Below are 23510 nucleotides of genomic sequence, written 5' to 3'. Positions count from 1 at the left end.
AATTTTTGAGTTTCAGGAACTGGCAACGCTGCTTACACCAGAGATAATTATATAATCCTATTTAATTCATCTAATTTGTAAATATTGTTTTGCAGCACGGGCCCCTTATTTCTATGCTCTAATTCACATTCTTTAAAAACATACCGACATCATTTACAGCTTCATTTTGAAAAAAAGTCACAAAATACTATGTTTTTAAAAACATGTCATATTTTATTACTTTTAATATTATAGGAGGATAGTAATAAAACTAATAACTATGACACATTACGAAAATTTCAAATTTAGACAAATATAATAATAAATACTGTATCACAAATTCAATCAATGTGCAATTTATTTAGGGCGACCAGCACCAATAAACAAAAACTAAAAGAAATAAAGACAGGCAGTCTTGTTTTTAAAAAAATAGAAGTCATTTTCATACACTATGGACACCCTGTTTATTGGGGGCGATATTTGAGAGAACCGCAACATCAGCATATTGTCGCGCTTTGTTGTATAATAATACCCCGAGAATAACGATAACAGTCCCGGAAGCGCTCAATAAAGTAACTGGATTTCCAAAAGTTAAAATAGACAGCCAGATTAAAAGAGCCCTTTTAACCGTGTTGGCAACACTAAAAAAAAATGCCAATTTAAAAACGTCATATCAAATTAATAGATAGCATGGAAAATACCTGTGAGTTACGGGTGACAGATAGCTGAGTAGCATGTACTCAGATATGCTTTGGCAATGAAAGGAAAACCCCCCAAGAATATAGGCTAGAATCATCTTATAGTCCAAAGATTCCCAAAGAGCTGGAATATCCACTAGAAAACACCATACTGGAACTTGAATTAAAACGGAACTAAGACTAGTAAAAAACTGAAGTTCCGCAGATCTATAAGAAATAAAGCATTAAAACATAAATAGCAAAAAACCCTTTAAATAAATAATAAACATACGTGAATTTGAAAACTTCACCACTTAGTAACATTTTGCTAAAAACATTCTGTAAACTAAATAAAATTCATTTTTACAAACATCTTAAAGGGTATATTTCTATAGTAGAACTCATGAAGATGAGTTCAATTGTTTGGACTGTACTAAAATATATAGATAATTCAAAAGTATTGTATAGTAGAACAGATATCGCGATTAACGTGACAACTTCAACAGCACCTGCAATTTATTTTAAACAGTAGGTCAAATGAATAAACAAATACAGCTAGCTAGCCTAATTTTCATAGAAAATTGGCCTCAAATTCCAATATAGGTTTGGTAATATATTGCTTGGTAACATTGTCTGTTAGTTAATTATATATATGAACTTCTATTGAGATTTTCCAACGCTTCGCCTTTTGGTTTTGCATGAACTGTTATATCACATTCATGATACTTCGATGCAATGCAAAATTATATTTTAGTACAGTCCAAACAATTGAACTTATCTTCATGAGTTCTACTTTAGTATAGGTCCTAAACCAATGGCAATGGTACATACCATTCTGATATATTTGTGGCTAAGGCAGCGAGAAACCCTTTGGTATTAAAATGAAGCTCATTGGCACTACACAAGGCTAAGCCACCCATAACTGGAATGAGAGATACGTTCACAAGCCACGAAGTGTATTCTCCGAGAACCAGCCACGCTATCACAACGGTAAAAACAGGAGCTGAACTTTTCACAGTTTCAGCGAAGGATACTGGAACATACCAAAGAGCTATTAAGCCCAATATAACGGTAGAAAATCTATTAAGAAAAATCTTATTAAAAATCATGAGTTTAAGTAGGTTTCACAGCTCAAACATACCTTAAACATCCAACTAGAAAAATACTTTTAAAAAAATTTGGAGGTTGAACATCTCTATTGATTTTTCTATAAAGTCCACATGGGTATTGCTTTTGTAAATAGCCACATGTGCCACATAATAACATCTGGAATGATGCTAAAATAATAGGTTTTAATTATCTAAAGCATTCATTCATGTCAATGATTATTACCCAAAACAGTTGGATCTCCTTTCCAATATGACAAAATGTATTTGTTGAGGAATAATGTAGTAAAACTGAAGAAATACCAAAATGATAAAAAGGCAAAAGCACGAATGGAGAAAAAGCCTTTTCGAAGATCCTCTTTTAGAAGGTCTTTTTCCTCGTTCGATTCCGATACTCTTCTTCCATTTTCCATCAATGGAATAGAGCTTTTAAAAAATTTGTGTGCTCTGTCGGTTACCGATAATTCATCCATCACGTTGAAATATTAACATATCTACAAAATACGATGGATTTTCAATTATTACGCTCTCTGGTCACTCTAATTACTAGAATGACCTGAGAAAGTTCTGGGATCGCTCTGAAATTATAAAAAGGATCACAAAATGATGCAAAAGAAACAAAGGCTAAGGAGGTATTACTAAATTATTAAAAAAAAAAATTAAAACAAATTAAATTAAATTTAAAGAATACCTCGTTCTAAAAGTGAAATAACTTTTCCTATCCTTTCAAAATGTACTTTATACCTCCGTCAAAAAAATCATCGACGTCCCCAATAGATCGTTTCATCGCTAGATGTCGCAAAAAGTGGGCGTGATTTTTGCACAGCGTTGCCAACCTGTACGATAATTATCGTTTTGTACGATAATTTCACCTTCCGTACGATGTACGATATCACAACGTACGATATCGGCAATTGTACGATAATTCAGTAGGATGTGCGATATTACAACGTACGATATTGGAAATTGTACGATAATTCAGTAGGATGTACAATATTACAACGTACGATATTGACAATTGTGAGAATAATTCAGTAGGAATGAGTTTTTGTTATGTACGTTGTTGAAAAATACCAGTTTTGACGCTAAATTACAGTACGCTCTGAAAAAAATAGTACCATTTATAATATTATGCAAAATGGTATTTGTACCATAATCATAGTACGTATATGGCAACGCTGCCAGTAGCGGCTCTTAGGGTTTTCCACAGGTGGGCTCCGTGGGCTAAGTATTTTGTGTCACTTACAACTTTAGTGACCCCTTATAAATTTTCTAGGAAGCCAGAAGAGTAAGGTCGTTTTATTGTTGCGGCTCTCGTTGCGTTTACTGGACCCCCTACTGACCTTGTATCCGTGCCCTAAATGGGTAAGAGTGTGCAAGAACTGGTGGCTTTACCGGGAGTCGGGGTCCGGCTCTTGTAACCCATAAGGGCGGTGGCGCATTGGGAGATGTTAGCTCTGATCAAATGGTCCTATCTTCACCTCCGACTTTGGTCAGGTTTGGGCTGGATACTGAGCTTCGGCTCATGCTAACGGAGAGGGTCCGTGCAAACTGGCCGCCTCGGCGGATTGGGTAGCCTGCTGTGGGGCGGCATGCCTCCATATGCGGGCACGGTGGTCCTGTTTCCCGGCCTTTTGGAGTAAAACTGGGATCTTCGGTGCCAGCTGTGCCGGGTTACTTGGTCTGCTGGGTGCTCGTCGTTCCCCTTTAGGAGCTCTCTCCAAAGGGTTTGACTCTTTACCTACGTAGGTAGGGTGTCGGCTGGAGTTGCTACAGCATCCACTCTTACTCCCACTGCTGTGAGCGAAGTGGGGATTGGTCCACCCATTGCTGCACCTTCTGCTGGGTTGAGTGGCTTGCGTCAAAGGTGCGACCATCAGTAGTAGGGTACTGCTACCCATGCTGGATTTGTCACCTGTCCGGGCTAGGTGGACGCTGGCGTAGGGCACTATGATGATAGGCCTCCGGTGGTATGGTCTCTGTTATTAGGTACACCGGGCTATAAATTCTGACACACTGACCTTGTATCCGACCTAGAGGGGACACGTGCATTCCCGGGGTATTTCCCTAAACCCCCTTTCTTTTCTTTCTATTGTCCATTCAACTATCTCTCAATTTCTGCTCCCTACCTCCCGAATCTATCTGTTTATGGTCTACTATCTTCTGGAATAAACGAATTGATTTTCAAAAAAAAATTCCAGAAAAACGTTTTTTGGCAATAAAACAAATTTCTAGAGATAAAGAAAATTCATAAATTGAAATATGTGGCCTCTTAATTATAAATATGTGGCCCCACTCAGAAATGCAGGGGGGCTAAGGCCCACTTCAGCCCACCCTTAGCGCCGCTACTGAACGCTGCAGGTGATTCCTCTGTCTAAAGAGAGAGAGAAGAACCACTCCCTTTTTTAATTTCGCCCCCCTTTTCTACTCGCTAGTCAGACCTCTAGATATTTTTGAAGCGTACGATAAATAGAACTGAAATACGATAATTTTCAGGTGTTGGTACGATAATTCTATTCAATCAGGTTGGCAACGCTGACAGCGTTGCCAACCTGTACGATAATTATCGTTTTGTACGATAATTTCACCTTCCGTACGATGTACGATATCACAACGTACGATATCGGCAATTGTACGATAATTCAGTAGGATGTACGATATTACAACGTACGATATTGGCGATTGTACGATAATTCAGTAGGAATGAGTTTTTGTATTGTACGTTGTTGAAAAATACCCGTTTTGAGGCTTAGGTTTGGTATCAAAGTTTATTCTTAGAAATATGTTTACAAGTAAACTATAGTGCGCTCTCAAAAAAAAGTACCATTTATAATATTATGCAAAATTATGGTATTTGTACCATAATTATAGTACGTATGGCAACGCTGCCGGTGATTCTCTTTGCCTTGGAATATCGCGCCATCAGTGCTCTAAGAGAGAGAACAAGACGTACGACGGTCAGAATACACACAATCCTTCTAATGTGTTAAGTTTGTTTGAGTTATTCACAGCAACCTACAACGCCGGTGACATAACCATATCCACGGCCACACATATAAGCTCGAGTTGACGGGTAGTCATGTACTTGGAGACCAGGCTGCGTATCAAGCCACGGGGGATAGGGACAGCGGGTTCTGGTCCACAGAACCCAGCCATCGCACCCTCCCTGGCCAAGACGTCAGCCTTTTCATTCCCATGATACCCCTCATGTCCAGGGACCCAATAAAGTTGAACCTTATTAAGCGTCAGGAGATTAGAAAGAGATCCAAGCAGCTAAGAACCAGTCTAGAAGAAACATTAGACTGGTTTAGAGCTTTTAAAGCAGCCTGGCTATCCGAACAAATTTGTATAACTTTCCCGCGATAGTTCTTCTTAAGACAGAAGTCAACACAGAAGCAGATAGCAGAAATCTCTGCCTGAAAAACACTTGCGTAAATTCCAAGGCTTTCGTAGAAGCCGTACTTGGTCGTTAGGCAGTACATCCCTGCGCCCGCACCTAGATGGGTTTTAGACCCATCGGTGAACCAGACAACTTCCCCTCTGGTACCGAGGGTAACATTTGACCATTCCGTGCGGCTAGGGAAGTACACGCCGAAAGGCTTATTAAAACGAAGTTTAGCAGCCATGTTGTCAGAACCCATTGAGAGAACAGGTAACCGACTTTAAATATCCCTAATAAGCGTAGTGTGGCTCTTTTCCCAACTATTGGCTATCCTCCACCCATTTTGGTTTAGCCTATAGACACCAAAAGTAGCAGCTTCCTCTATAAACAAATGTAGAGGAAGAATATTCAGTAGAATTTCTAGAGAAGCAGTTGGGGCTGTTCTCATAGCTCCTGTTATGCCAACGCAAGCTAGCCTTTGATGAGTGCGCAGTTCTGACTGCACCGTTTTGAGAGTAACCCTTGGCCACCAGACCACAGCTGCATAGGACAGTATGGGTCTGATGATCATTGTGTAAAGCCAGTGAACAACTCTAGGACTCAAGCCCCAGGACTTGCTGACCCTTCTTGATAATATAGTCAAGATGTGGTTTCCATGTTACTTTGTTGTCAAGGATAACACCTAAGTACTTCACTTCAGTGCTTTCCTCCAGGTTGGTACCGAACAAGGAAATAGCATTAAACGCTCCCCTAGTCCTTTTACGGGTAAAAGGAACCAGAACCGTCTTACTGGGATTGACCGTGAGGTTCACTTCATTGCACAAGTTTTCTACTGATGCAAGAGCTCTGCTCATAACATCCTTAACTGTCGTTGGGAATTTCCTGTGGGCACCCACGGCTAGTGGAGACCATCAGGGAATCGCCAAGCAGGAGGGATGTCACCCTTCGGTTCGTCAGCATAGATTTGATCAAAGTGTGTCATTGATACCAAACCTCTTGGCAGCCTTCATCAAGACTGCACTTGAGACCTTGTCAAAGGCCCCCTCAATGTCAAGAAAAACCGCAAGAGCGATTTCTTTAAACTCAATTGCTCTCTCAAGGCAATTTCTAATGCCATGCAAGGCGGTCTCAGTAGATTTGCCCTTTTGATAGGCATACTGAGCAGTAGAGAGAGGCGTTTGGGAAATAACCTCTTCCCTAATATAACAGTCTACCAGTTTCTCCAAAATTTCCAGGAGAAAAGAAGTGAGACTAATTGGCCGAAATGCCTTAGCCTCAAGGTAGTTTGACTTACCGGGCTTGGGGATAAAAATGGCCCTAGAGAGCTTCCAGGAGCTTGGAATATGCCCTAAGGCAATACAAGCCCTGTAGATTCTGCAGAGCAGTGGGCAGAGAGTATCGCTGCCCTCCTGCAGCAAAATGGGAAAGATCCCATCCGGACCTGGGGACTTATAAGGCTTAAAGGAATTTATCGCCCACATAAGCCTGGAGTGTGTGACAATCTGTTTTGCCACAGCCCAGTCTTCCCTTTTGGTACGTTGTATCCTAAGAGGGAGACTATCAGTGCCACAACTGTCTGTGACCCTAGAGTCTGGAAAGTGCGTCTCCAACATATGTGTTAGAGTTTCCTTGCCAGATGTCGAAAAACTTCCATCCTTCAACCTAATGGTGTCGAGATGTTTAGTATTATCATGTGCCATAATTTTCATTAGTTTGGCATAGCTGGGAATATCGGATATATTCTCGCAAAAACTTCTCCATGATGTCCTCTTGGCATCACGAATTGCTTTGTGATAGGCGGTTAGGGTACTCTTGTAGGAAACCCAGTCATATTAGAACGGCCTTGGAAAATGCCAGAGAGAAATTCGCTTAAATTCTCTATAACCACACGTATTTCCAATGTTGGAGTTGATGGGGGTACTTATTCGCGGTACAAAATACCTTACTAAGAATTAAAATTAAGCAACGAAATTGCATTTCTAGGCTATATGTAAACCACGGCTATTCAAAAATATAACTTTCATGAAAGTCGGACTTAAATTAAGGAACGTTATGTCGACTTTCAGGCGGAAATATAAAACCACGAACATTGGGATCCGGTTAATAACCCCGAAAACTATACTTAAATTTAATATTTACTGATATAACCGAAGTTGTAGTTCAACTGAATCCTAACCTATCCAATAATATTTTTTTTAACGTTATCGGACTTAATTTTAAAGAAAATATCTAATTGGGTAAATGCCCAACTTCTTGGGCTCCAATTTGAAAACTTTATGAATGGTAATGTATGTACATTCGAACGAGATATCATTGACTCTTCTAGCCCTAAACGTTGAAGGGATATGCGCGACACGGCGGCATCGGCGGCAACGGCTACACTGTACGTGAGACTAATACACACAAATCCTTAGGATTGTGTGTAAAAACCGTTCCCCTTTTTAATTTCGCCCCCCTTTTCTACTCGCTAGTCAGACCTCTAGATATTTTTGAAGCCTACGAACGGTACGATAAATAGGACTGAAATACGATAATTTTCAGGTGTTGGTACGATAATTCTATTGGATCAGGTTGGCAACGCTGTTTTTGCATCATGCTGTCTGCTAGTTGAAAATTTGGCTTTGTTAAATTTGTCGTTTTGTTATCATAGTATTAATTATTTACTTCATAGTGTTAAATTAAGTAAAAGAAACTTACAATATGGTAAATATTTAAATTTCAGTTAACTCTTATTACAATATTTTAATTTTAATGAATTAATCATCTTCTAGTATCGTTGATTAAAATTTTAAGCCTTGGTTGAAATTTTTCTTTGCATGACAATTTATTTTAAGATGGACCAACAACTTGATTCTGCGTTAGATCTTATGAGAAGACTACCCCCTCAACAAATTGAGAAGAATTTGAGCGATCTAATTGATTTAGTTCCAAGTTTATGCGAGGATTTATTATCTTCAGTTGATCAGCCACTGAAAATAGCTCGAGACAAAACTGTTGGGAAAGATTATTTATTGTGTGATTATAACAGAGATGGAGATTCTTATAGGTGATATTTTAGCCATTTTATACTACAAATCAACTTAGAAATTAACTGATCTTTAATAGATCCCCATGGAGCAACACTTATGATCCTCCTTTAGAAGATGGAGCTATGCCATCTGAGAGGCTCAGAAAACTAGAAATTGATGCTAATCAAGCTTTTGATCAATATAGAGAAATGTATTTTGAAGGTGGTGTATCCTCTGTATATCTCTGGGACCTGGATCACGGATTTGCCGGTGTTATTCTTATCAAGAAAGCAGGAGATGGATCAAAGAAGATTAAAGGATGTTGGGACTCAATACACGTAGTTGAAGTTCAGGTATGAAAATTATGAGAGTAGAAATTGAAAAATTGCCATAATGGTTGTAACTCTAGGAGAAATCCAGCGGGAGAAGCGCGCATTACAAACTAACATCTACAGCCATGTTGTGGCTCCAAACGAACAAACCAGGCTCAGGGACAATGAATCTAGGCGGAAGTTTAACAAGACAAGTTGAAACGGACACAACTGTTAGTGAAATCAGTCCTCATATTGCCAATATTGGAAGAATGGTCGAAGTGAGTTGATTTACATTACTTAAGCATAAGTATTTTCTTAATTGTATACTTTTCTTTTAGGATATGGAAAATAAAATAAGGAATACCTTAAATGAAATATACTTTGGAAAGACTAAGGATATTGTTAATGGATTAAGATCTGTGCAATCTTTATCTGATCAGCGCCAACAAACAGCATTAAGGAATGATTTAGCACAGGCTCTTCAGAAACGCCAGGCCAAAAGCGAAAATTAAAGAATAATTTTTATTTCCATATAAAATCTATTCTAACTAAATTAAACGGTAGTAAAAAGGTCTGACAGGTGATAAAAATGTCATTTGCTTCTTTCAGTTAGAAAACTTGGTTATTTTTTATTGTAGTAAAAAGATGATTCTAGCTTTCAAAACCACTTACCAGACCATTTTACCTTGCAAATGTTCCAAACTTTTTTACTCTTTTATTTACCTAATATTTTTCAAATTAATCAGCTTTACTGTCAAAGTTATAAATTTTAGAAAAATACTTTATAATTAATATTAATTTGTTAGAATAATTGAGACAGGTGCTTTTGAAATATGGGGTTGGGTTTTCTATAGCTAACTCACTTTTATATTTATCAAAAAAGGTGAATTAAACCTTGAGCAAAATAGGTTTTTTTTGGCGAGAGAATGTGTAATAATTACGTAAGCAGTTTAACAATTACATATTAATGTATTTAAATTTGAAAATGAAATAAAAGAATATAATGGTAAAGTTAATTTTTTAAACCGATAAGGTTTAATTTATAAAATATGGAAAGGAAAAAAACGCCAAAGCGGTACAAATTCTTCCTTAGAAAAATAACGCTGAAATGAGCCTTTTATAAATTATCAAGGAAGTTTCAGAGACTTTGCGAGTAATGCGATAGTAGCTTGATGAAGGTCACCTTTGCAAGCTTGAAGTTCAGCAATAGCTTGCTCTTGACGAAAACCCATGGATACTAGTTTTTGTACATCTTGTTCGTTGATGGAGATAGAAGATGCTTCTTGAACTGACTTACTCATAGCTTCCGCTAGCTGCCTATCTTCTTGTTCTTGCGAACCAGATGGAAACTGTATCCTGGCACATTCGGGAAGTTCACTTTCAGCCAAAAAAGGTGTCTCAGCCCCAGAGGTACCAATTGAGAGAACGTTCCTTCTTAAGTCTATTACACACTAAATTGTATCATTGTTGAGAGAGAGAGAGAGAGAGATGAAATTGTTGATGAAAGAAAACACTAATACAAATAATTACCTGATGCCTTTTAAGCATGTCCAATCCTAGTAACATATCCATTGGTTGATCTTCCAAAATTGAGAAGGAAGTGGTTAGAAAATCATTGCCAATTTGAATTTGCACTGTTTTGGGAGCAGAGAAATTGGTTAGAAGTTATACACTTTTAGTAGTGAAATATGAGCAGGTGATACCTAAGTGAGCACGGCCAATTATTCTTTGAGTTCCAACACCTTTTAGAATGTTCATCAAATTGTTAATAATTTACATTTTAACAGTTTAATTATCACAAATAACCAAACCTTTGGCTATACCGGCCCATCTCGTATCTACTAATCTCATAATATTGCATCTTTCCGCACAAGCTTGACTCATGATTGTAGTTTGAGCACCTGAAAATTAAGATTCATAATAAGCTAATCATTTTCTGAAAAACAAAAAATTATTTACCCGAGTCAATGAAGGCCTTGACAAAATGCCCATTTACTTTACAGTTAATATAAAGCATGACTACTTGGCCAAAACTCTCGGGGTGATATTCCATAGCTGCTTCCATGTTTGAGTCTATATTATTTTGCCTAAAAAAGGGCTTTTGGTTCTAATATTGCTTTTGACTGTTGCAATAAAATTTTAAGTCAATACTTGATTTCTTCAGCAATCAATTTCTGAGCTTCTAAATCAAAAGGATCGGCATTCATTATGCGGATCCTCATTCTCTCCTTTTCAATTCGTTCATTTTGTTGCTCCTTCAATAACTGAACAAATTTACCTGTAATGGAATTCATTTATCTATAAATGGAACTAGTGAGCTACTTCATTTATTAAAAATGAAAAATAAATTGACAATATGGATTCCCACCTTTATCTTCACTAAGCAGCGCTTCAGCTAGTTTGGGATTATTATGCTTTAATAGAGCTAGTTGATCTGGATTGCTAAGAAACATATTGCGGATGAATTCGGGGTCATCAGAATTCCCACTGGTAGGTCCTGATGCGGAAGAGCCTAAAAGAAAACTTAGCTGTGAATCATCTAAGATGGTCAATCGTAACTACATACTTCTTCTAGGACCAGACGAACTACCAGGAATTTCTATACTTCCAAAATCTATGCTGAAAGGTGCATTGGTTTGTGAACTTGGTCTTGATGGAACTATTCTTTGTACCAGAAGAACATCTCCCTCCTTAATTCCATAAGCGTTTAAAGCTTTTCGATCTTCAAGCAAGGGACGGCCTTCGTGCATAACTACTATTTCATGAACTGGAATACTGGTTTCTATCTCACATAATGCTTTAAAATTTTCTAATTCGAGGTCGGGACTTATTTCCAGAATATGAATGTCATCTCCCTCGCCTAAAGTTGTTACGGTAACTTTCATTATTTTGAATTATGCAAATTCTACTTGTCCAGTTCAAAAGCACTCAGTCATCCCCCCTAAATTCGTAGTTTTAGATTTTGACACCGATAAATAACTTATCTTGCGGCGTCACTACTTACGTTTCTTACTTTTTCTCAATTCTGGCAGTCCTGCTACAAAATGTGAAACCGAAACAAGTCAATCCAGAAACTATTACGTTACTGAAACTAGAAGTACTTTTGCTAAAACACATTTAAAACGAAAAATAAGGTTACAGCTTAATATTTACAATTCTAGTCTGACAGTTAATGCACTTATTTTATATCCTGATATTTAAATTCACCCGATTGAATGAGATTTATTCAAACAAAGAACCTTCGCATACGTTTGATCAAGTAACCAAAAACCATGTTTTTAAAATTGAATTATAAATAATTTATTAATCATTTGAAGATTCTTTTATATTAACATTTTGCATTTTATCTAGAGTTTCATTTTCTTCCATCATAGCTTTCTGAAGAAGTTGTACATTCTGTTTATGTTTTTTGGACTGTTCATGATTGATTTTCCTTTAAAATTGTGTAATTTGTTAAAATATTCATAGTATATATACAAGTGTTACTCTTACGATTTTTCTGATTTGAAAAATTTATCACAAGCTATGCAATACAGAGAATCTGGTTCTTCTTCTGAATCTTGAGAATCATTGTCAGCATTTTCAGCAGCAGATTCCTTATTTCTAAAACTTTCATCTATTTCTTGTTCCATTTGTCTCAGTTGCTCTTCTAGCTCAGCTAGTGGTACAAACTCTGTAAATGTTTCATTTGCTAAATTCCTAAATAAAACAAAACAGCTCATTTATTTCCTGATAAAAAGACTTAAAAGCAACTTACTGTTTTCTCTCCCTTATACTTTTTTCTCGTTTTTCCTGTGTTTTTTTAGCATTTTCAGCTGCTTTTTCTTGAAGCTTTTTCTAAAAATAAACAAACTGTTACTACCAAAAACATAATAATTTTACTGGAAGAAATATTTACCCTATAAGCTAGAACTCGCCTATCTCTTTTTCTTACAAATTCCACAAGTTTCTATTGAAAATAACCATAGTTTGAATTTATTATAGACTTTTGAAACAGAAAAGTTTTCTACATTACCCTAACTTCCTCATTTCTTCTCTTTCTCGAAACTTCTCGTATTTTTTTATTTTCCCTTTCCATGAGTTTCAGAACTCTGTGGTTTGGGGCCTCTAATATGTTATATTTATCGACCCAAGAAAATGTTTTGCTTGTAAAATATGACTGCCAGCTCGAGTAAAACTCGTGAACAACCTAAATTATATTCAATCCACTCAATGAAGCCATTACTTAGGGCTAACTTAATTTAATAATTACATCTTCATAAATACTATTGGATTTTCCAAATAATGGCATTGGCTCTGCACCTTCGTCTCTAAAAGGGTCATCTTCTTGTGATATTTTCAGAAAGACTTCTCCATAAACTGTGTAAAAACCCTGTTGTTTAAAAGCTCTTCATTAGTTGAGAGGATTATAAACAACAATGTTTATCTAGCTTACAGTTTCGGAATCATCATAACCACTATAGCAACTAGAATTAAAAAACTGAAATACATTAAGGCTTTCGTCCTTATAGTCTTCTTGAAGGCCTGCAAATGTAATACATGAATATGCTTTATCTTAAAAAGTTTTAATATTCAATAATAGTACCTCCTTTCAAAATAGCTTCCCTATGTTTGTCATACCAAGCCCGTTCTTGGGGATCACTCAATACATCATAGGCTTGTTGCACTAACTGAAATTGTTTCTTGGCTTCAGCTTCATTTTCAAGATTTTTATCTTCGGAGAAAAGAGTTATTAATCTAAAATTTCAAACAAAGTAACAATCTAATTATTCTAACCAGGATGCCATCTCAGCGCTAGTTTGCGATATGACTTTTTAATTTCTTCCGAAGATGCATTTCTTTCCAATTCTAAAACTTCATAATGGCACTGCATTCCCATAGCACTAAGCGAGAGAGTTTCAGTAGTAGAAAAAAAAAACTTCAAAATTAAAGCCTCAATTTCCGAATATTTAAATTTTAAACAAAGAAAGTTAGTTATATATTCTGGCAAAAAAAATTGATGGCCAAACCGTACAGGAACACGGGTAAACTCGGACCGTGACTTAAGGAGCAATACTATTATCAGAAATTCCGGTATTTCTGCTATTATACTACGTAGAATTAAAAATGTCAAGGGTTAAAATGAGCGCGAAATACAAAAACATTCATACAAAATTTAACTGTTTTTATTATGGTTATTTATGGTATTTGAAATACATTGATATCTTACAGCTATTTATTTATTAAATGAATAGTTGTTTTTTTTTTGTTCAAAGAAGGAAGAAGTAAGGGCTAAGTGAGTCTGAGAAGACCGTGAGCCCGGCGACCGGGCGAAGATCTGATCACTGCCTTCTATAATAGAAGGCAGTGATCTGATTAATCGGGGACACCCCAAGGTTAGTAAATTTTAGGCCATAAAAGGTTGCCTCGATACGCTGTGGTTGCTAAGGGTTAAGGTTGGTAACTTCGTTGCTAACGAACATCGTGATGTCACTGAGATGAGATCCTATTGAAAATCAATGGGATCTCATCTTGGTGACGTCAGCAACAGACGAATTTTGGAGGCAATCCAAAAATTCTTTCAAACCGTTTCTCGATCGAGACCCCGTTGGGGACACCCGTCGCGGAAGTATACACATATAAGCTTACGCTAGCTTAGTGACTGATTTATTTACTAAATAAATAAATAAATAAAACATCTTCAAGGAAATTTCCTGTAAATTTTACTATATGGGAAAGGCTGCAGTAGAACACGTGACGGAAGTAGTTAGACGCAAAGAGTGTACAAACCATAGAGTAGTATCGCTCTGTAGCTTTGGGCGATGGCAGCCATTTTGAGGGCCGTTTTTTATCTATAGGAAAAAGAATGGGGGACGTCGACATACGTCACGCCGATATTACTCTATAGTCTATACTAAGCTTTCTGGGTACAATAGTTCGACTGTAGTAGAACTCGTGAAGATGATATTATTTGTTTGAATTATTTCTTTTGAACTGTACTACAATAATATCGAATTATTTTCTAATATTTTGGACGTTATTTGACAAATCATTTTCGAGTTCTTCCAACATACTTCGGGATCCTTGGAAAAAGTGGGGCCAATCAATGGCCTCTCTACTATAATATTTCCTACTCGGGAGGCTAATTAATTACCTTTTCCCAATCAATAGGCTCTCTACTAGGATTATTCCTTCAATAATTTCCTAGTTGGGGGCCAAATAATTACCCTTTTCCCAATCAATGGCCTCTCTACTAGGAAATTTCTTTCAATAATTTCCTAGTTGGCAGGCCAATTAATTACCCTTTTCCCAATCAGCAATGGCCTCTCTACTAGGATTTTTACTTCAATAATTTCCTAGTTGCGAGGCCAATTAATAACCCTTTTCCCAATCAATGGCCTCTCTACTGTGATTTTTCCTTCAATAATTCAATTAAAAATGTGTTTAATCTATTGAAATATGACTTATTTATTTTTGCGATTTCACTAGTTACGATTACAGATGGCCCACCGTGTATTATAAGAATGGGGCTGGGGGGCGCGTGGCGCTGTCAGGCGCCAATACTTAGTTTACAAGTCTGTAAACCATTATTTCAATAATTTCAATATGTTATACGAACATATATTGTCCCCACCCAAAGCCCCACTTTTACCCCAGATCAAGGACGTATATAAGGGGGGTTTAGGGGGTTCAAACCCCCCCTTAGGACTCGATTCCTTTCTTGCGAAATTAAGGGGAAGCATTTTGAACTATTAGTAGCAAAATAAATCAGCAGATGGCGCTGACCGTTGCACTTTTCGCAGGTACTTCCAATCTTACAGCGCCATCTACAAAATAATTATATTGAAGCTAGCAAAATGTAGAAAAAAATTACAGAATTCATGAATTCTTCGTGAGATTCGTATTTATAAAATATATTAACTTAATAATAAAATAATTATTTCGTTTTATTATTGCAATATTTTTAAACGTTTAGTAGCATTTTATATAACGAAATAGAATGGTTGTGGGAACCGTTTTCCCCCTAAAAAAATTCTATGGGGTGAGGTCTTGTTGCTACTCACCTGGTAAGGCGTGAAAGGTGTAAGGAAGAAGATTGTACGACGTATCGAACGTTACTTAGAATATCGCTTCAAGGTGACCCGTTGCCAGACTGAATCGGACGAACTTTATTGTTTGGCCCGTGGCGGAGGATAGCGTGGTAGGGGGGGGGGGGGGCATTGGCTCCATGGGAGATCTCCACTCCGGTCAATTTTCATCGTCAATAGACGACAGTAATTCTTCGAAAACGTGTTGGCACCGCATTCTTTACATTTTGTGGGTAGTAAGAGGTTTTATACAGGTATGACTATGTTTTCATGAAGGTAGGAAATGCGGATTTGAGGAAATCCCGATTTTGTTCTCAGCGGGGAGCTTTTTAAGAAACTCGTATTTGGACGTTTTCATGGAAGTCCACTCTTTACTTTCAAACGGGTTTCACACCCCAGAAACCTCTACACTTGGAATGTTCTTACTACTCGCTCGACTTCCTTCGGATAAGGCAGCTGGCCGGTCGTTTCATTTTGCAGTAGCGCGTGATTACTGTAAACTCCAAGCAAATCGATCCCAGTTTAATGCTAAAAACTGCTTTAGCTTTATTAATTTCCCAATTTATTAGCTTAGGAAAATTAATACGTCAACGAACACAAAACTCAATCCTAAGAAGGAGAAGCATTCTTTCGTTGACCATTACTAAAATTAAGCTATATTCAGAATTAGGTTCCACTAAGCACTAACTTCTTCAAATGAGCCCCAAAATTAATATTTGATGTAATGCTATAGGGATAAGGGTGCGTAATGATTCGACTGTGGTGAATAATGGTGCGTTATGGGTGCGTTTGATGGTTAACAAGTTTTAGGATAAAGTTGGCCCCCCTTTGAGATTGCAATTTCTTACTGAACACCATGGGGGGTGCGTAATGGTTTACGGATGGTGCAAAATGGTGCATAATGGGTGCCTTTCAATCAACTTGTTAATTTTTGAACACAGCGTTTGGGGGGGGGGAGGGCAAGTTAACTGAGCCCTTTCGAGTTCTTATCTGTAGTTTACGTCACTGGGAATTTACCAGGTTACCGCCCCTTTTCCGCGGCTTATTTTAAATAAAAATTAAAAATTTAAACATTGAAATGTTCGCGTACGATTACAAAAACCTATTCGCAAAATTTACTAATTTAATCACGTCAACAATTAAATGTATTGTTTATATCTTTATATTTCTGCTTACATTTATTTTTTAATTTAAAAAGTGTCGTTAAAACCTAGGTTAAAACATGTGAAACCACAACCTTTTAGTAGTGCTCGGAATTATTTATTCATTATCATAAATTGCGATATTTTTTTTCCTCATCGTATTGAAGAAATGAACTTGTTATGTAACCAACGATTTCGTTAATCTACTACTCATTCTACTTATTGAAATAAATAATTGTTTTTATTAAGTTTTAGGTGTATCCACTTTCTTTTATTCAGCTATTTCATCTTGAAATATTACTATTTAAATTAAGGCTAAAAGTATTTATTCGTGAATAAAAAAAAGTCCGAGCACTACTTATTAGTAACTACATTTCCAACTAAATAAACCCCCAGTGTATCAAACACGTGTTCGTGCGTTTTCATTCGAAGAAAATCCAGATTTACCAAGGAAATACAGGTGCGTTTTCGGTATTTCAGAAAATACGTGTTTTCTCAAATACGAGCGTTTTCATTCAGCGTAGCACGGATTTAGAAATACGGATTTAGGAAATCCGTATTTCCTACCTCCATGAAAACATATATATGACGTTTTTGGTTCAACTATATTTTTCTCTATTTTGGGACCGGTATAAGCAACAAATAACTTCAAAATTTGGATATGAATTAAATTGTCACCGCTATATTAAATTATTTGGTCCGGAATTTTTGGTGACTGTTACTATATACAAACAAGAATGTAACTATATTATAAGGGAGAGATTTTCCTTCGTTCGTAGTCTTCATTGGACGAACGTTTTTCGTCATTTTCGATTCGTCGCCTTGGACATTGGAGACTTGATATAGTAGATTTGATTTTGGTATATCAAATTTACGATACCCGTTCTCCAATTTAGCCGTCTCAAATTTTAAATGACCCTTTTAGTTATTTAATTAAAAAGAAATCGTAAAAAAAAACAATATTTATCGGTCCAAGCCTGTACCGAAAATGTTGTTGTCTTCCCTCATTTCAACCCCCTTTTGGTTAGGGCATTCGTCTTTAATGCGCATTATTCGACGCGCAACACGTCACGAGGCGGAGTCTAGTCAGCTGTAAACATTACCGTCTTTTTTGGAGAATTTTGCTGGGCGCGTTCATGTGGAGTTTACCCCCCTTAACCCCCATTCTCCACCTGTTGTTCCAGATAGTGGCCGACTAGCGGGCGGCCAAAAGGGGGGGGGGCGAAAAGACCGTGATAAAGAGTGTTTTCCGTGTTTGTGTTGAGCTTCACAAGGCGCAGAGGCGTAATTTATTTACATTTTTTAAATAGTTTTAAGTTTAGCTTATGAATAATTATCTACAATGGTAAACTACACAAAATGTTGTTACACGGGTTTGAAAAATATCAGTAGGTTTTACAAAGAACCTTATATGAAAAACGTTTCCTTTTTAACATTCCCTAAACCTAAAATGAAATATGATAAATGCAAACTATGAATATATATAAAAACCATTATAATTAAAAGTTAAATCAGCAATTTAATTTGCCCTAAGCTACCTAAGCTTTACACATGAAAAATATCCTGTTAAAATTTTAAAAACAGTACGCAGTAGTAGACCAAACAAATAAATTGTAACTTACTAAAGAGCATTGAATACGGACATTCAGACCAATAACATAAGGTAGGATGCGCGTGAGGGTTGCGCAAACGAAACTCGATGCCAGGTAAAAGTATGGGGGGAATGAACAAAAAGGGGAATTTCTAAAGCTTTTTGCGACAGGTTTTTTAACATGAGGCCGCCGTTCCTTCTCTACATCTTCCATGCTGTTACCCTCCCGCTGAAAGTCCAAGGGACGTTTGGTCACTCTAGAATGACATTGTGCTCTTATATTTTTTGAAGAAATAAATCATTTTAGGTATCGTAAATAAATGCCCTTTTCGAAATTTGGTACTGATTTGGCCCCGCGATCGCCATGTTGGGTGGAAAATCTTTATCTATAGATTTTAGCATAGGTGACGTTGGCCTACGCATGGGCAAACTACCCCATGGCCTACGTTACACTGTTAGCTCCCTATTATGGAGAAAATATTTTGACAGTGTTTCTCAGAGTGGTACACAGTTAATTTTTAACATACCAGTGATTATAGGGAGCTAACAGTGCGACATGTTGTGACGTCATCCATGCTTTTCCCTATTGAAAAAAAAATTCAACCAAGATGGCCGCCATGGCTAATGCTAGGACTGTCCACCGGGACTGTTATCTCCCTATTTCTCAGCCAGAATAAAATTCATTTATTAAATTGTGCCATTTCGATCCCACAGATCGTTGTCAGCACTGCGCGATACTGTGAAGTAACTTTGCCGCGATCAGAGCCGTCAGCCTTACGATAATTATCGTCGTATCATAGATGATAAAATATGTGGATATACAAAATCTTTAATATATCAATGATGAAATCTAAACAAAAAAAAACGCTTATTTATTCAATCCTGCCAATTTGACCCTACAAACCGTTGTCAGGAAACTATTTAATCCATATCTCACTCATTATTTTAAGGTGCAGTATCTAATCACGTTTATTATGAGGCCGGGGGTGCAACAGTCTGCATTCTTGCCATCCGTAGGATAGTTATCGTCGTAGAGATACAAAATCTTTACTCTTTAATATATCAGTAAATGATTTTACGAATTATACAGTATACGATCAATTCAACTAGCTGGGGCTTGCCAGTTAGTGTATTTATATAGTATGAACAATAATAATAATTAAGATCAATGATGAAACAATGATTATGTGGCGACAATCAACGCCTTTTTTCCCGTTTCACGTGGGGGGACAAGACATAATTTCACCAACGTTTAATTTCATTGCGTCGGGAGCCAATGAAATACCCGGATGATTTTATTTATTTTAAGCGGAAGAAAGTACCGGGGGGGGGGGGGGGCTAGGGGGGTGGGGAGGCAACGGGTAAACGGAAAGAAACGCTAAAGAACGTCTCGAAATACTAGACATTCTCCCTAGGTATAAATAAATACATTCTTGATATAAATATTCGGAAGTATTGAAAACTGAACCCTCCTCTTGATTACGCCACTGAAGCCCGTGAGAAAAGAGGTTTCGTGAGACCTTCGGACGGATCAAAGACTATATAAATTCTTATATATAGCGATAGCTTATATAGTCTTTGGGACGGATCATCTTGACGTTTTGAACCACGAGACCCCGTCACGCTAAGGGGGGGGGGGGGAAAGGAGGCAGTCTTATTTTTTGCGTACTCGCTGCAGCGTTAATCGCGTCGAAAAACGTAATTTTTAAGAACCAATGAGATTGCAGTATTATTTGATTTTATTAAAGCGGAGGAGCATACCGGGGGGCCCAACGGGTGGAATTGGAGAAACGCTAAAAATAATCTCGACATATTCATTCTCCCTGAGTATAAATAAATACATTCTTGACCAAACTAACCTGGCAGTTTAAAACATGAAATTACTTTATATTTCCAGATGTTTCAGTAATAATTTGATTAAATCGGTAAATCGGTAACTTAAGCTAAAATTAAATTTACTTTTTTGATTTCGAATAAATTTGCATTTCCCTTTATACAGCAAAAAGTAATTGGCAATATAATAATTTGAAAAAAATGGCTTGAATAAATGAAAAAACCATTCAGAGCGAGATAAACGTTACAGCCACTTTATTTCGGGAAACAAAACGAGGGCGGGGGCCGCTTTTTAGCAACCAGACAACCAGTGCTTCAAGGGGTATAATCTTAAGCTTGACCGAGATGTCCAAAACCCTGATACCTTGCAGCAGAGAGTTAGCGCCTACAAGACACGACTCTTGTTGGCACAGAGGTTTTCACATCTAAATGGCGTCGCCAATGACGGCTTAAATGGGCTACTACTTTATGCACAATCATATCTGTTCGGACCCCTTCCAAAACTTTCCATTCCTCCCCGTAAAGGCCGTAAAAGCGCGGGCCATACACGATGCGATTTTTCGAGCGACCGCGACTCGCGGTCGTTTGTCCTTGAAAAAATCGTACCGTGTGTAGCGTTGTTGGGAGACCAAAGACGGCGATTGCGACCGTCGCTGGTCTTCCGACCAGGGCGGGAAATTTCAGCGATTTTCCCAAGTCGCAAACAAAAATCTTCTCGTGTATGGGCTAGTCGGCAGACCAGCTAACGAAAATTTCTAATTTTCTTTAAATATCTATTATTTATTTATTTTATTTTATTTATTTATTTATTAATTAATCTAAGTAATATAAAATTATGTTTATATAAATAATAAATAATTATTTATGTAAAATATAAATATATTTAAATAATATGTATTAAATATATGTATATATAATTTAATGTAGAAAATCTAATCAAGATTTGATTAATCTTATAAAGATTTGATTAATCTAATCAAGATTTGATTAATCTAATCAAGATTTGATTAATCTAATCAAGATTTGATAAATCTAATCAAGATTTGATTAATCTAATCAAGATTTGATTAATCTAATCACGATTTAAACCAGATTTAATCAATCTAATCACGATTTAAACGAGATTTAATCATTCTAATCATGATCTAATCGTTCTAATCATTATCTAATAATTCTAATCATGATCTAATCTTTTTAATCAGGATTTAATCATTTTAAACAGATTTAATAATTTAATAATGATTAAATCATATTTAAACATTCGAATCACGATTAAACGTCATTTAATCAACATATTCGTGATTAAATTGAATTTAATCAAAATAATCATGATTAAATCAGATTTAATCTTTCGAGGGGTGCGTCGTTAAGCAAGGAAGTGACCTACCCCTCGGTTTGGTCAAATCTTACCATTTTCGAAACATCGGGGTTTTGCCGTGTGTGGCAAAAACCGACGAGCGATCGCGATCTCCCGGATCGTAGCGACAAGTCGCCCCCCAAAAAATCGCATCGTGTACGAGTAGTCGCCTAACACCATTTATATATGGGATTGTACCATTATGAAAAAAAATTACCAGAACTTGAATTTTCAATAGAGTTTAACAAACAAATTTCTGGGCGTTGACGTACGCGTAAACGCCTAGAAATTAGAATGCAAAAACTGTCTGCATATTATCATAAGTAACATAACGAAAGTATGACAACGAATGTTTTTTATAATAGTCCGTTTTATCAATGGACAGTGGTCGATTGACCATATAAATCATTACGTGGCTAAGAATAAGCGTGCGCACGGGGGGACCGGGAGTACCTAAATTCTTCTGAGGGACGCAAAATTCGGGTAAATATGAGCGCAAAATAATGAAAAGAGAGTGTAAAATCCATCGTAATAAAACTTTAAAATATGTTTGAATTTTTTTGTACAATAGCGACAAGGCACATGATGCCATTTTGAGGGAGAAAAACGTCACCCCCCACTGCAGGGCCTGGGGTGCGCTAAATAATCAGTTAACCCCACCTGACGAAAAAGTTAAATCGAGTACATTCATTTCGATTCTGACGGTGGTTATTTTAGAATTTAAGGTCGTAACGCGTTTTACTTGCATATATAGGGAGCTAGCACTCCGTAGCTTTGCCATGGCCGCCATATTGGTGGGTAAGACGTCACAAGCATGGCCGTATCTAGACAGGTACGAGTGGGGTATCCGCTCCGGGCGTCACTGGCCTGAGTAACCATTAGGAGCACCAAAATATCGGTTTCAAACATTTTTTGCTTTTTTTAGGGGGCGCCAAATTTTAACCCCCTTGTGCAATTTTTGCTGGCTACGACCCTGAGCAAAGCGTCATCCGCTACTCCACGGCCCCTTTTTTCTTATGGGGCTGGCTATCAACCTTTCTATAAAATACCGTGATCTTCTCGAGGGCCTTCTTAATTGAAACCTCTCTTACTTTTTACGACAGGGACCACAAGATGTTACAATTTTAGATATTAAGTACCTAAAAAATTCCAAACGTAACAAAATGCCCCCAGACAATAGTTCTCACTAAGAACTATTGTCTGGGAGCCTGTGAACTTCTCAGAAATATTTATTAATACTAGAATTAACATTCCAAATTATACGTCGAATTAAACAATTTATTCAACTTTTATAGGGTTAAACTATCGAAATATTCGATTAAAAGTTTAAGAGTCTTAGGCCGCGTTCACACTAGAGACTTTGGAAACGCTTTGAAACGGTTTCAAAAAGTCAAATTGCAAAATTTTGGTATCAGCTGGATTAACAAGCAAACGATAAATTCTCTTGACATAAATTTTTTTAAAATTTAGCTTTTGAAACCTTTCCAAAACTTTTCCAAAGACTCTAGTGTGAACGCGGCTACAGTATAATTATCAAAACGATCTGACAACAACTTTAATAGTTATCAGATTAGTTTATGAAAGTAGCGTATACTCTAATACTTTCAAAAATGGGAAACCGGGTGAAATAAGGACGTTTTGAGAGAGTAGCGCCATGGAAGAAGTAGAGAAGAAGTAGAGAAGGAACGGCGGCGTCATGTTAAAAAACCTGTCGCAAAAAGCTTTAGAAATTCCCCTTTTTGTTCATTCCCCCCATACTTTTACCCGGCATCAAGTTTCGTTTGCGCAACCCTCACGCGCATCCTACCTTATGTTATTGGTCTGAATGTCCGTATTCAATGCTCTTTAGTACAACTTATTTGTTTGGTCATCTACTGCGTACTGTTTTTAAAATTTTAAGGGATATTTTTCCATGTGTAAGGCTTACGTAGGTTAGGGCAAATTAAATTGCTGATTTAACTTTTAATTATAATGGTTATTATATATATATATATATATATGTAAAATTAAATAAAGCTACCGATAATAAATTTTATTTGATTAACCTCCATGTA

At 36.9% G+C, this 23510-nt stretch overlaps 4 protein-coding genes across 5 annotated transcripts; 1 reads left to right on the top strand and 3 right to left on the bottom strand.

The window, feature by feature from the left end:
- Positions 1-319: 319 nt before the first annotated feature.
- Positions 320-2535, bottom strand: LOC149923588 (solute carrier family 35 member E2A-like). 2 transcript variants are annotated; one of them, XM_090159956.1, is made up of 7 exons: positions 2454-2535; positions 1989-2340; positions 1798-1933; positions 1488-1736; positions 949-1002; positions 681-884; positions 320-620 (listed from the first exon to the last, which is right to left on the bottom strand). In XM_090159956.1, exons 2-7 carry the CDS (start codon positions 2233-2235, stop codon positions 422-424), a joined length of 1089 nt encoding a protein of 362 aa, XP_090016082.1. In that variant the 5' UTR covers positions 2236-2340; positions 2454-2535; the 3' UTR covers positions 320-421. The 2 variants fall into 2 exon arrangements, with proteins under 2 accessions (XP_090016082.1, XP_090016083.1); XM_090159957.1 differs by lacking the exon at positions 2454-2535 and having other exon boundaries at positions 1989-2256; positions 2319-2400.
- Positions 2536-7727: 5192 nt separating this feature from the next.
- On the top strand, positions 7728-9452 carry cpb (F-actin-capping protein subunit beta). The gene is made up of 5 exons (XM_090159974.1): positions 7728-7847; positions 7979-8190; positions 8250-8505; positions 8562-8744; positions 8805-9452. Exons 1-5 carry the CDS (start codon positions 7845-7847, stop codon positions 8976-8978), a joined length of 828 nt encoding a protein of 275 aa, XP_090016100.1. The 5' UTR covers positions 7728-7844; the 3' UTR covers positions 8979-9452.
- Positions 8975-11466, bottom strand: rngo (DNA damage inducible 1 homolog rngo). The gene is made up of 8 exons (XM_090159973.1): positions 11033-11466; positions 10835-10978; positions 10618-10744; positions 10426-10553; positions 10278-10367; positions 10170-10208; positions 9997-10100; positions 8975-9917 (listed from the first exon to the last, which is right to left on the bottom strand). Exons 1-8 carry the CDS (start codon positions 11349-11351, stop codon positions 9594-9596), a joined length of 1275 nt encoding a protein of 424 aa, XP_090016099.1. The 5' UTR covers positions 11352-11466; the 3' UTR covers positions 8975-9593.
- Positions 11467-11769: 303 nt separating this feature from the next.
- LOC149923585 (dnaJ homolog subfamily C member 21) lies at positions 11770-13502 on the bottom strand. Its single transcript, XM_090161634.1, has 9 exons — positions 13243-13502; positions 13052-13180; positions 12902-12990; positions 12719-12838; positions 12482-12655; positions 12365-12415; positions 12224-12303; positions 11959-12165; positions 11770-11899 (listed from the first exon to the last, which is right to left on the bottom strand). The coding sequence occupies exons 1-9, from the start codon at positions 13343-13345 to the stop codon at positions 11770-11772; spliced, it is 1083 nt and encodes a 360-aa protein (XP_090017760.1). The 5' UTR covers positions 13346-13502.
- Between the last annotated feature and the right edge of the window lie 10008 nt (positions 13503-23510).

Source organism: Leiobunum rupestre, chromosome 10 (assembly GCF_980474605.1).
Source record: "Leiobunum rupestre chromosome 10, qqLeiRupe1.1.hap1, whole genome shotgun sequence".
In the NCBI taxonomy this organism is placed as follows: domain Eukaryota; kingdom Metazoa; phylum Arthropoda; class Arachnida; order Opiliones; family Sclerosomatidae; genus Leiobunum; species Leiobunum rupestre.
This window is presented reverse-complemented; position numbering and strand designations above follow the sequence as displayed.

Excerpts from the sequence above, each read along its gene's own strand:
- LOC149923585 (XM_090161634.1), bottom strand. The coding sequence starts at position 13,345 with ATGGGAATGCAGTGCCATTATGAAGTTTTAGAATTGGAAAGAAATGCA. Across the intron at positions 12,166-12,223 it reads AGTATAAGGGAGAGAAAACA|GAATTTAGCAAATGAAACAT; the intron begins GTAAGTTGCTTT and ends TGTTTTATTTAG. Across the intron at positions 11,900-11,958 it reads TTTTTCAAATCAGAAAAATC|GAAAATCAATCATGAACAGT; the intron begins GTAAGAGTAACA and ends ACAATTTTAAAG.
- LOC149923588 (XM_090159956.1), bottom strand. The coding sequence starts at position 2,235 with ATGGATGAATTATCGGTAACCGACAGAGCACACAAATTTTTTAAAAGC. Across the intron at positions 1,737-1,797 it reads TTTCTAGTTGGATGTTTAAG|ATTTTCTACCGTTATATTGG; the intron begins GTATGTTTGAGC and ends TTTTCTTAATAG. Across the intron at positions 885-948 it reads GGTGAAGTTTTCAAATTCAC|ATCTGCGGAACTTCAGTTTT; the intron begins GTATGTTTATTA and ends TATTTCTTATAG.
- rngo (XM_090159973.1), bottom strand. The coding sequence starts at position 11,351 with ATGAAAGTTACCGTAACAACTTTAGGCGAGGGAGATGACATTCATATT. Across the intron at positions 10,979-11,032 it reads TTCGTCTGGTCCTAGAAGAA|GCTCTTCCGCATCAGGACCT; the intron begins GTATGTAGTTAC and ends GTTTTCTTTTAG. Across the intron at positions 10,209-10,277 it reads ATGGGCCGGTATAGCCAAAG|GTGTTGGAACTCAAAGAATA; the intron begins GTTTGGTTATTT and ends ACATTCTAAAAG.
- cpb (XM_090159974.1), top strand. Across the intron at positions 8,191-8,249 it reads AGAGATGGAGATTCTTATAG|ATCCCCATGGAGCAACACTT; the intron begins GTGATATTTTAG and ends GATCTTTAATAG. Across the intron at positions 8,745-8,804 it reads ATATTGGAAGAATGGTCGAA|GATATGGAAAATAAAATAAG; the intron begins GTGAGTTGATTT and ends CTTTTCTTTTAG.